At 35.7% G+C, this 12,822-nt stretch overlaps 1 protein-coding gene across 1 annotated transcript in view; it reads right to left on the bottom strand.

The window, feature by feature from the left end:
* LOC132102784 (serine/threonine-protein kinase ULK4-like) overlaps nucleotides 1-12,303 on the bottom strand; it is a 261,675-nt gene extending 249,372 nt beyond the window's left edge. Inside the window, exons 1-17 of the mRNA XM_059507432.1 lie at nucleotides 11,938-12,303; nucleotides 11,699-11,836; nucleotides 11,490-11,589; nucleotides 10,925-11,064; nucleotides 10,507-10,669; nucleotides 10,286-10,387; nucleotides 10,100-10,183; nucleotides 9,938-10,013; nucleotides 9,484-9,588; nucleotides 6,169-6,266; nucleotides 5,509-5,578; nucleotides 5,021-5,087; nucleotides 3,876-3,983; nucleotides 3,683-3,743; nucleotides 2,458-2,651; nucleotides 1,179-1,225; nucleotides 16-94 (exon numbers count right to left, since the gene is read on the bottom strand). Coding sequence (XP_059363415.1) covers nucleotides 16-94; nucleotides 1,179-1,225; nucleotides 2,458-2,651; nucleotides 3,683-3,743; nucleotides 3,876-3,983; nucleotides 5,021-5,087; nucleotides 5,509-5,578; nucleotides 6,169-6,266; nucleotides 9,484-9,588; nucleotides 9,938-10,013; nucleotides 10,100-10,183; nucleotides 10,286-10,387; nucleotides 10,507-10,669; nucleotides 10,925-11,064; nucleotides 11,490-11,589; nucleotides 11,699-11,836 — 1,632 coding nt within the window. The 5' untranslated portion in view covers nucleotides 11,938-12,303. The remainder of the gene's footprint in view (nucleotides 1-15; nucleotides 95-1,178; nucleotides 1,226-2,457; nucleotides 2,652-3,682; nucleotides 3,744-3,875; nucleotides 3,984-5,020; nucleotides 5,088-5,508; nucleotides 5,579-6,168; nucleotides 6,267-9,483; nucleotides 9,589-9,937; nucleotides 10,014-10,099; nucleotides 10,184-10,285; nucleotides 10,388-10,506; nucleotides 10,670-10,924; nucleotides 11,065-11,489; nucleotides 11,590-11,698; nucleotides 11,837-11,937) is intronic.
* Between the last annotated feature and the right edge of the window lie 519 nt (nucleotides 12,304-12,822).

The raw sequence follows: 12,822 nt of genomic DNA, 5'->3' as shown, positions 1-12,822 counted from the left end.
ACACACAAGCCTCACCTCTGTGACAGGAACGTTATCTCGGAGTTCTGTGCAGTGGGAGGCCATCAGTCCAATAACTCTCATCACTTTGCTCCTTCTAAAACACAAATTTGAACAGTTAAATGCCTTTCACCTTTGTTTGATTAAAGCTGTTCCATTTAGCTAAAATCTAACATTTAAAGATAATGACATTTTTATTCCATCTTTTAAGCTATGGAATCTTTCTTACATTGAGGTCTACTTATTTTATATTTTTCTACTCAAGTGTTTCTCTCTCTGTGTGTGTGTGTGTGTGTGTGTGTGTGTGTGTGTGTGTGTGTGTGTGTGTGTGTGTGTGTGTGTGTGTGTGTGTGTGTGTGTGTGTGTGTGTGTGTGTGTGTGTGTGTGTGTGCTTTTCAACTGTATCTTGAACCACTAGTCACAATTTGGTTTAGCAACCTCAAACAGTCTATATTTATTGACTGTATCAAATTACTGTTCATTTAAATTATTTGCAACACAGTAGCATTGAAACGTTTGGGGTCAGTATATACATGCTGTTCTTTTTTCAAATAAACTTTCTATTCTCCTAAGATTTCAGCTTTGCCATCACAGCAGTAAATTACTTTTTTAAAATCATTAAAGTAGAAAATAGTCATTTTAAATGGTGATAATTTCACTATATCACAGTTTTTCTATATTTTAGCATTAAATAAAGGCAGCCTTGATGAGCATTAAAAAAAACTTATTTTCATAAAAACTTTTTGAAAATCCAAAAAATCTTACTGACAAAAAGCTTTTTAACTGTATTGTATATAATCATACCATGATTGCAAACACACACCCTGTGGCACAATCTCTTGTGGCATTCTGCTTTATTTGACAATTTTTGCAATACTGTCTAACCACACCACATCGAACTCTAAACAGAGCAGTGCTGAATGCTGGTTTTCAGTGTCATTTAAAATTTGAATTGTTTTGTCCATTGCTTGGTGACTGTAGTGTGGAGGCCGTGTTCCTGTGAGGGGCCAGTGAGACAGAAGCCTATCATTCCTTCCACTCACAGCCAAAGGTGCTGAGAGGAAAGATCCAGTGAAATTGTGAAGTATTTTTTTTTTATTTTTCACTGGAAAGCTAAATGTACATGATCAATTAATTAAATTATTCTGCAGAATTATATCCTACAGAACTGTAACACTTACATATCCCAGTTTGGAGCATGTCGCATCTGTTGAACCAGCACAGGGAACTGTTAAAAAGAAAGAGACAAAATATGTTTAACATTTTGAGATGTTTCAATATATTTTCATATTTCAAATCAATCAGCCAGCGATATTTTTTGTATATATATATATATATATATATATATATATATATATATATATATATATATATATATATATATATATATATATATATATATATATAGGGGAGTCGTGGCCTAATGGTTAGAGATTTGGACTCCCAATCGAAGGGTTGTGAGTTCGAGTCTCGGGCCGGCAGGAATTGTAGGTGTGAAGAGTGCATGTACAGTGCTCTCTCCACCCTCAATACCACGACTTAGGTGCCCTTGAGCAAGGCATCGAACCCCCAACTGCTCCCTGGGTGCAGCAGCATAAATGGCTGCCCACTGCTCTGGGTGTGTGTTCACAGTGTGTGTGTGTGTTCACTGCTCTGTGTGTGTGCACTTCGGATGGGTTAAATGCAGAGCACGAATTCTGAGTATGGGTCACCACCATACTTGGCTGAATGTCACGTCACTTTTATTATATTATTATTTCACATAGAGCAGCTGTTACTACACAAGAGCCGTTGTTAACCGAGAAGATGCGCAAATCCACGTTCATTTTCAGCGTTTATTTGCGCATCTTCTCAGTTAAAGTCTTCTGAAGACACTTTATATGATAAACATTTAATTTAAAAGGGATGGATGGAGTAGAAAACTCTCAGTTGTCATTAAAAACATTGTCATTTGTGTTTTGAAAATGAAAGAATGTTTAGAATTACACGAGGTCGAGTAAACCAAGACAGAATTTTAATTTCCAGCTGAACCATACCTTAAGGTATTGTATGCCTAATATCTCAGAAGGGGAATGCGTTGTAATGCTTCATTTTAAGTTATTTAAGACAACTAGAAGGTTAATGTTATGTATTTTATTATTACACGTTCTGTAACTAAAATAGGACAGAAAAAAATAAAACCGTTAATACTGTATACATACAGTATTGTTCCGAGTGTTTGTATTGTCATTAGGCTGAATCTATTGATAATATAATTACGATTCAATTCATATCTGTATCTTGAGCCTTCATATTTATTATTCAGTAAGTAGTTGTGTACTAAGCAGCAGCATTAGTCAGCTGATCACTGTTACAAATGAGTTACACATGATACCTGGTCATCCTGTCATGGTTTTTGTGATAATGACCATGTGACTGTACATCATCACATTAATAGCTTGTGTTTCAGATGCATCTTACCAGCGGGGAGTGTATGAGGCGTGTGGCCGTCTCTCTGTGGTTACAGACAGTGCACAGGTAACAGAGCAGGTTGAGTTTAGTGCGTGCTGCGGTGGCACTGGCTGATCCGGCCCGGTCTACTGTCTCCAGAACACCACACACCTGTTGCAGGAGCTGAGACCAGTCCTCTGAGCTCAGACAGGACAATCGCTCCGCTAAGAGAGAGAGAGAGAGAAGACGAAGAGATAGAGCTTTCAGCAGTAGTTTTCTTTATTTTTTTTAACCCAACCAAATGTAAAGCAAGCATAAACCACAATTTTATATTGTGGTTCATATCATATCATATTTAATACATCCGGCTTTAATGGCTCATATATAGCATGATATTAAAAATATGGAGGTCAGATACGAGGAGGAAAAAAACAACTAAATTAACATTCAGGAGGCCCTGATTTGCAAAAATGTCTATGACCAAAAGAAAGGTGAAATTCTGATTGTAATAAAAATGAAATGAATCTTAAAAACAGTATAGTAAACTACAAATATCAGTTGTCACTCTGTACCCAATAATATATCTAAGTAATGTGATATTTAAAAGAATGCAGATATTTAAAAGCTTTTTTTCCCTTTTTTTTTTTAGGCAAATCACAAAATGCAATGCAATAAAATGATAATGGAGCAATTTACATTTTAACAAGATTTTTTCATGAATAAATCCAAACATTAATTAATTAATTAATACATGCATGCATACATAAATATGCACATATTGTACACTGTAGATAACCAAGTAAGCCCAAGATATTTCATTCCCCTAATGGTTCATCTTGAAATATTACCAACAATACCAAGGTTATTCTTACATTTACCATATACAATTCAGTAAAGAGTTCACAGCAAAAATGTGTGTAGCATAACTTAGAGTGGGACATTTTTAGTATTATACTAAAAGGCTTTTTGGTACCTTAAAAAATTATAAACTAATCAATAAGACAACAGCAGACGTAGTTGATTGTGTACAGCAAGTTATAAAGTTTTGATTATGTTGATAATTCAGACACCTTAGAAATTTGCCTGCAAAATAAATAGAGTAGCCTTTATAGCTTTGTGTGAGAAACAGACCTAAACTAACCTAAATTTAAGCATTAAATATTCATAACTAGAAAACTAGATCAGTAAGATTCATGAAAAATATTTTAATAAAATCCTTTTACGTGATCAAAAAAACCTAGATCTTCCAATTTACCTGAGTGTGCTGGTACACAAAGGGTTTTGGGGTCAAAACGAACTGGAGAAACCTTTAAAATCTAAAACAGAGAGCAAACTAACATCAGTGCTGGTTAGAACACTGTCATATTTACACTAGAATAAGGACATACAGTTTAGACAGTAAGTCCCTCAGACAGGGCAATGTGTTCAATTCCTGAAGTTCTCTTTACCTTCGGATTATCCATGATGGGAGTCACTGTAAGGTCACTGTCTGTGTATAAAAGGGGTTTAATACAGGCGTTCATGTCACTCTGCTCCTCCACCATAACACTGGATTCCTACGAAGCACACAGACAACATACTCCTTTCACCCATTTAACACTGGTGTCATAATTCAGCCGAACCTGCACCACTGTGAGCAATCATTTCGGAGCAATTTTATCCAATCATGCTCCCGGAGGGATACCTTCCAACAGAAATTAGCTCCAACCTGCTCCAGTTCATCTGCCTGCTCTACTTAGTTCAGGTACATTTAATTAGAGTCTAAACTAAGTTCTGAAGACCTGTGTTTCGATTGGCAGGGTCCCTACACAGTGTTCACTGCTCCCTATTTGCCAAGCAAGGGGTATTGTTCATTCTGTATGTATGTTCATTCTGAAAATCCTGAGAAGTTTGATCCCTTGGGTATGAATATGTTTGTGTATATAGTACATCCAGGTGCATTTACATACATATTGTTATTATTAATTTAAATTGTCTTATTTAAAAGTGCTAAATTAAATATCTGTTGGGTTATATATCAAAAAAATAAAAAATGTTGCAATGTGATAACTGATAATATACATATAACCACTTTCCTGCAGAGATTACCTGGAGATTGTGAACACTGTGTAGGGGCCCTGTAAGGGATAACAATGAGGTAGTAGCAGATTGTGATGTTGAATATATCCAGTAGATGGTACTGTGGTTTAACAAAAGAGCTTTGTAAACATTACCACTAGCAAGCCTGACATTAAAGGTTGAACAAGCATAAGGAATTAATTAATGGCCAACTGTGTGACGTTTTGTTGGTTTTCTTTGGGCTTTTTGGGCATGTTTGTAGTTTTGGAGTTTGTTAGGATTGAAATATGTATTTGGACACTTTCTGTTAGTGGAACATGTTGATGTGATAAAATACACCTCTGGTTACTATAAATTACAGTGAGACTATTGTCAATTTGTCTTAGAATAGTAAAGTTAGTTTTGAGTGGAGCTAGAATCATTGTTATGCAGATGCCACTTTGTAATATGGAATTCAAATTATACCGTTTTACATGAGGCTTAAGGGTCCAAACAGGTTTTTGGGATGACTGTATGGTTTTGTTTGTGAACTCACTTGAATTTCAGAGCCTTTGTCTTCTGTCTCTCGAGCTGTATTGCTTGTTCTGGGGGTTGGTCTGGAGCTGTTTAATCAGAGATACGAAAACTACTGAAATATGCTGGAATACCCTCATGACATATCACACTATACATACAAGCATGTGGACACCTATATAATTTAAAAACACACAGATATGTGTGTGTGTGTGTGTGTGTGTGTGTGTGTGTGTGTGTGTGTGTGTGTGTGTGTGTGTGTGTGTGTGTGTGTCTGCGTTTTTAAATTATGTCCATAAAACATGTCAATTGTGTCCATATACTTGACTGGTTATGTACATATGGCAAAGCAACTTAAATTAGTACTTCTGATTTTACTGTATTTGAATCTTCACACAAACATGTCCAAAGTACACAAGAAGCATCCATATCCACATATATTAAATTGTTTTAGATGAGTGTGAAATCAAAGATGTATAAATGAAGACACTGGAGAGTGAGTTGAGGTACCTGAGGAGGAAAATCGCCTCTCTGGTGTCAATGTCCAACGCAGACTTTGGTCTAAACTCTATCACATTATCTATGATAGGAAAACATCACAAAAGAAAAGGTCTGACAAAATTCTCAATGTGAAAATAATGTACTGCTATAAATGAAGAACGGGAACTAGATATGCCTAAAGTCTAGAAAAACAGATTAAGACCCAGTTCAGGCTATTTAATAGGTATGTAACACTTTTAACATCTGTAAAACAGGATGGTTAAAGAATTTACTTTTTCCATTTTTTTAATTCTACTGTTCTGAATGAAGCCCATTTTGACAGATTAAGTTTCAACATGATGTACAGTACATGAGTGTTTCAGTTGATTCACAGATACATAACCTCACTCTTCTGTCATGTACTGTATTCCCCTCTGATAATCTGTAACTGAGATATTAACCAGAACCAATCTAATACTTGTGTACGGATGTGTGTGTGATTTATTACTGAACGTAAATATCATTTGTACAGCAATGCAAACTGAACATGAGTACACAGGCTCACTCATGTGTACGTGCTTGCCGACCACACATGCACAGAGCATAAGCATGAAATCCACAGGCCCTTTGAGGGCACACTGAGTGTAGCAGTGGGGCAGGACGTGCTGACTCTCATGTCTGCTGCATTACCTAATGTGAAGGACTTGCTGAGGTTTGGGCTGGCTGGGTCAGCAGGTGCTGTCTGTGCTTTCTTGGTTATCTGAGAGGACACATGGGCCAAATGCAGGCTGAAAACACACACACACACACACACAATTAGAGAAGACACTAGACTCAATAACAGCATACAGGACATCTCATTATAAATGTATGGATCATATTTCACCTCCAAAATTAAAAGAAACAAATATATATTTGTTTGCATAAAGAAAATAATTGTGGCATTATTTTTTAAAACAATTCAGTATGATATGATCCTCAATAATATGATGTGGTTGAACAATCATATACTCACTATCACAATACAGTAATGAAAATCATCCTGTATGGTGATATTTTTTCTTTTAATAAAAACAATAAATGCAGTGCAATATACTTTCAGTGGTATTTAACAGTTTCTAGGTCATCGCTAATAAAAATATCACTGCTATATAAACTGTTGTAAAATATATTACAATATTAAATTTTTTCTGTATTTCTGATCAAATAAATGTAGGTTTGATGAGCATAAGACACTAATGCTGAATAATTATCAAAAATGGTAATATAATAAAGTCCTTTCATGTCACCATTTTGCCAGCCTACACTTCACATAATAGGCCTGTAGGTGGCAATTGTGCTTCATTAACTATACTGAACAAAAAAATTATAATCTCAGCACTTTTGTTTTTACTCACATTTTTCATGAACTGAACTCAAAGAGCTAAGACTCTTTCTATGTACACAAAAAGCCTCTCTCTCAAATATTGTTCACAAATCTGTCTAAATCTGTGTTAGTGAGCACTTCTCCTTTGCCGAAATATTCCATCCACCTCACAGGTGTGCCATATCAAGATGCTGATTAGACAGCATGATTATTGCACAGCATATAATTTTTGCCTTTCTATTACTAATAATATAGAAGCAATTATTATAATACTTTCTGTATACATTAATTCCTTTGTTTAACCATTCTATCTGATTATTAAACAGACTTCTATCCATATTAGACAGAACCGTTTACAACGACAGCGAACAAGAGGGAGAGTGTGAGAGCACTACTTCAAAGGTAGTTAAGTAATATTTTCTCAGTATTAAAATTTTTTTGCATCCTCAGATTCCAGATTTTAAAGCAGTTGTATCACGGCTAAATATTGTCCTATCCTAACAAACCATTAATGGAAAGCTCATTTATTCAGCGCTCTAAAAGCTGCCAAGGCTGAGCATCTCATATTATTAACTCATCATTATCTCTAGGTCACATCCCTTCAAGCTTGCGGTTATTATGCCCCTCATTAAGCAACCACAAGATACCTGTGAATAATTTCAGTCAGGTTTCAGGTTCCATCATAGCACAGAATCTGCACTTGTTAAAATTACGTGTTAAGTGGCTTGCGTGCATCAGACCAAGGCTGCATCTCATTACTAGTTTTACTTGATCTTAGTGCTGCGTTCAACACTATAGATTATGACATACTCACAGATCGATTACAAAACTATATAGGTATATAGGTACAATTAATGACAGTAAAGCACGGAGTGCCACAAGGATCTGTCTTTGGCCCTCGGCTATTTTCAATATACATGTTGCCACTTGGGAATATTATCAGAAAATATTCATTTCCATTGTTATGCTGATGACACTCAACTACATTACAACATTCCACACTTTAACAACACAAGATGAAGCTAATGAATTATCTAAGGTAAGATAGTGGGTTAAAAGATGTAAAAGTTTGGATGACCAATACATTTCTCCAAGTAAATTCAGATAAGACAGAGATATTACTTATTGGACCAAGAAACTGTACACAGAATCTCTGCACAATTTGCATCTAGAAGAATGTACTGTTACCTCCTCCTAACTTGGGTGGTATATTACACAGCAAATTGTCTTTTGACAATCATATTTCACATGTAACAAAAACAACATTCTTCCATCTTAGAAACGTCGCCAATCTATGTGGAGTACTTACCACTTCAGGAAAATATGATCATATTACCTCAAATTTACAATCTGTACACTGGCTACCTATTAAGTAATGTATCAGTTATAAAATATTGCTACTTCCTTATAAGGCCCTAAATGGTTTAGCTCATGCCATCCCTGAACCAACAAGCAAAACTATCAAATTTTCCTTGCATTACTATACAGTACAGACCAAAAGTTTGGAAACATTACTATTTTTAATGTTTTTGAAAGAAGTTTCTTCTGCTCATCAAGCCTGCATTTATTTGATCAAAAATACAGAAAAAACAGTAATATTAAACAGTATAAGTTTAATCACAACTCTTAAACGCCATTAATCATGTTCACCATTTCTTTTTGAATACATGAAATTAACTAACTGTATGATTTTTACCATCCTAGAACCATACATTTCTGCCATATGGACATCTCATTGACATAGTAACCACTGATGGTTAACCACTCCTAAACATTCATTTTCAGTGAAGCTACTTGCATTGTTTATACTGCAACAATGTTTTTTTTTTATTATTATTATTATTTGTTTAAAAAAATAACCGTTTACTGTCACGTGTGATCAATTTAATATGCCCTTGCTGTTAAAATAAATAAAAAAAATTATCTCCACCAACATTTACTTAACAGGAACAAGAAAATGTAATGAAAAATGAAAGTCTTCCTCATTCTCTAGATATGCAGAATACTGGTCAAATAACAATGCTCTTTGTTTTGCCCCACTCACAGCAGCTGACACCAGCTCACAACACAATCACAGCCCAATGTCAGTGCCACCCCACACTCACAGACTTCATCAGATCTGCTGGAGCTTATCAGTTTACTATATTCAACCATTACCAATCTGCAATGTCTTAAAACATCCACATACACAAATTAATTTAAAAATGATCAATAACTTCTACCTCTTCATAGTTAACAGCAATAAAATAACAAACATATGTGCATAACTGTCCTGGAGTCATAAAACAAATGACACCAAAACAATGAAACGTGATCTGTTCCCAGTAGCGGAAGTGCAAATACCACCGAAATTCTTTTTTATAACCTGCATTTGTTGTGTTTTCTAGGGTGGGACAAAGCCTTATTGTGTAAGGCATTTTGCTGAACACAGTCAGTGCATGAAGTGTGCCATAGGGCTGTTTGCCCACTTACTGCACCAGCACTAGACTGTGAGCTTCTGTGCACAAGATGATCTATAAAGACATACTGTATACAAACACCAGACTCTATAAGAGCTTTTGGCATGGACCACACTGTAACTCTCAACAGAACAAGGTCAGGAGCACCAAAACTGATATTTAGAAATGTGTCAGATATACCTGGACATTGATGAAACATCATCTTGCTCTTTTTCCAAAGTGATGTAGGTCTCTGAAAATGCTTCCCTCCAGAACGGGTGCGATAATAAAGGGTCCCAGCTTAACCTACAAATGACATTAATATAGGAGATCCACAGATGAAGCTACAGCGCTAATGTAATGTGACAGGTTCAATGGTGTGGAAGGAATAAATGCTTTCATTGTAGGTCACATCATTCATGGTCTCTGAGCAAAAGTCTGAGACTATGACTTGCATAATTTATTTGAAATTAAAGAGCTGAAAAGATTATTTGGTGTCTATCATTGTTCTGTGTATCAAATATTCATAAGTAATAAGTAAAGAAATTATTATCATTCAGAAAGAGAAATAGCAGTCTCCTGACTAAAATCAAGACAAATGATTGGAATAACACTTCCTTAACTCTAAGAAGAGAGAGTAATATAAATGTTTTACCTTTTCACAGGGTCTTTCTGAAGTAAACCCATTACTAGGTTCTCAAACTCTGGACTGGGCTGTGAAAAAGCAGGTTCTTAAAAAAAAAAAAAGTATGACATTAAATGTTTAATAAAAGGAACACTTAGATTTCTTCATTATCTTGAAGTTGAGGCGTCAGACCTTTTTGTCTTAGGGGTGGAGGACCTTCATTTAAAATGAGATCAACTAGACCAGTCATACTCTCAGAGACAAAGGGTGGTTTTCCTAGGAAACAAAAAAAGACAATCAGACAGAGAATTAAAAATGAATCTGACCAGAATGCATTTTGCTAAGGCAACAGCTGTGGATTAAGATAAAATGAGTAACCTGTGAACATCTCATATAGGATGCAGCCTAAAGCCCACAGGTCACTGCAGACACTGGTTTCTGCACCTCTCAGCACCTCAGGAGCACAATACACAGGAGAACCTGCCAGAGCAACATCTTATGACAAACCACACAAGTGCACAGTAAAAAAGCAGTTACTTCATGTAAGATCGGGATCATCTTAGATAGAAGACTGATAGAAAGTAATGAATCTAGCTGACCTTTAATTCTGTACTTTAGGTTTTGCGGAGAGATAATATTCTCCTTGCTGTCTCCCATCTCCTCTGCCATCACAAGAGAGAAGAACTCCTCTAGACTTTCTCCTTGAGCTTTAGCCAGGCAGAAATTAGAGTACTTCAGAGTTCCTGGTCCATCCAACAAAATCTGTGAATACACAGGGGCATTAGCTACTGTAGGTTTGAAAAAAATGAAACAAAAAAAGACAACTATTTGAGTATAAATAGAACATTATCCAATCATGTGGCTTAGTGTTTTTTTTAAATAATAATGAGTAGTTATTGTATTTATATAGCACTTTTCTAACCTTGAGATTGCTTGTAGAAACAAAACAGAACATTAGAAAAAAAAAAAAAAAAAAACTTAAAAACAAACAACTTCATAAAAGAAAGATGCTTATACCTTTGCAGGTGTGAGATCCGAGACAACAATGCCAGAGTCATGGATGTATTTAAGACCTTTCATCAGGTCGATGGAAAACTCTCGCACTACGTCCTCAGACAGGCATTCATCTTGAGCAACCAGTGCTGCCAGGGATCCACCTAGAAAAAAATGCAATTGCAACAAAGGTAAGACCAAACAAAATTACCCAAAACAGAAGCATTAAGCATAGACATTTCAATACCTAAAAAAAACAAGACGGGGGATTAAAGCAGACTTAGTGCACAGATAAAAGTTTATTAAATTTTTAAGGATCTCACCAGTTTTACTTTGGTATCATTGAGATACTAATAGTTTTATTAATAATCTAAATTATTATTATATTTTGTTTTTGTTTTTATTTTAATTAAAGTTTTAGCCATTTTTTGTTATTTTTTTCATATATATATATATATATATATATATATATATATATATATATATATATATATATATAAACATGTTTCAGGAGTTTTTTAGTTCATATTTTTATTTCAGGTCCCCTAGTTTAAGGATTTTTTTTTACTATAATAATTCTGAATCTTACCTGTGCACATCTCCACCACCAGCCACAAATGGTTGCTGGTCTCATACCATTCATAAAAAGACACCACATTGTCATGCTTAATGTCGTGAGCAAGTCTCACCTGTGGAGATAATGTGACATTTATCAAACAAAAAAGTACAGTGTGACGCAACCTCTTTGATATGCATGAAAACAAAACAAACAGCTGAACAAATATCACGTTTACACACATGGTTTGTGAGTTCAGGTCTCTTGGATTTGTCGCTGCAGATGATGGCCACGAAATGTATGCTGCCTTTCCTTCTGCCCTTATAAACCACCGATCTGTTACCTCTCCCGATCTCTTCATACAAAATAAAGTTCTCCATCTATGCAGTGATGTAAACATGGACATTAAAGCCTAAACAAAACAAATGCCAGTTTTGAAATTCAGTTTTTAGATGCATAGGAATCAAATAAACAAACACACCTGCAGAGACTCGAGTGTGATCACTGCGACTTAGTTTACTGCACTATCTACGAACAACTTCCTGACCACAAGGACACTACAAAAGTTCAATATCACAGACACGGAGCGATTAACACCATATTTTAAACATTTCCTGGTTCATTTTATAATTTTATAACAATATATTTGGCTTAAATACGGCGTAATTGTCTTTTGCATAAGTTTCCTTGCGCGCGGTAGACAACTGACAAACGGAAACACAATTAGAAGCGAAACCAATTCGCACGAGGGGAAGTCACCTCAGTCATACATTCACACCGGTTAAAAATAGCAAGCTGAATTAAAATTGGATAATTAAATTGTATTTTACTTAGAAAATAAAACCAATATGGTTAAATATGCGTATATGTAAAATATCCACATGCATGTTTCGCATGCGTTTATAATTTTGCAGCATTCCTACACCCCTACTATTGGACGGTCCCTCGTTGCTAGGATACTGAAGAGGACGCATTGTTGCGTTTAGGATACTGGTTCCACAGAGCACGCGCACAAGAATATTAACCTTATCATGTTACTTGTACCTGCTTCTTTAAGTTATTGTTGACATTAAACGGTCAAATACGTTGTCTTAAACATGTGAAAGTGTTGAAAAAGCTCAACAGCGAGGATGGGGAGTGGTGTGACGCTCAGAGAGGGTGTGTGTGTGTGTGTGTGTGTGTGTGTGATAGGGAGAGAGAGAGAGAGAGAGAGAGAGAGAGAGAGAGAGAGAGAGAGAGAGATCAGTTTAATGTCTGTGGCGGAGATCTTGTTGTAGCGTGTGATACCGGCTTTTCAGATTCTGGGCATCATAACGTCCTTAGCATTGGGAAGAGCACATCTTTATTCGTCCTTCTTGCGCCCAGA

The sequence above is a fragment of the Carassius carassius genome, chromosome 24 (genome assembly GCF_963082965.1).
Source record: "Carassius carassius chromosome 24, fCarCar2.1, whole genome shotgun sequence".
Lineage (NCBI taxonomy): Eukaryota > Metazoa > Chordata > Actinopteri > Cypriniformes > Cyprinidae > Carassius > Carassius carassius.
The sequence above is the reverse complement of the archived record's forward strand: the minus strand, read 5'-3'. Positions and strand labels throughout refer to the sequence as shown.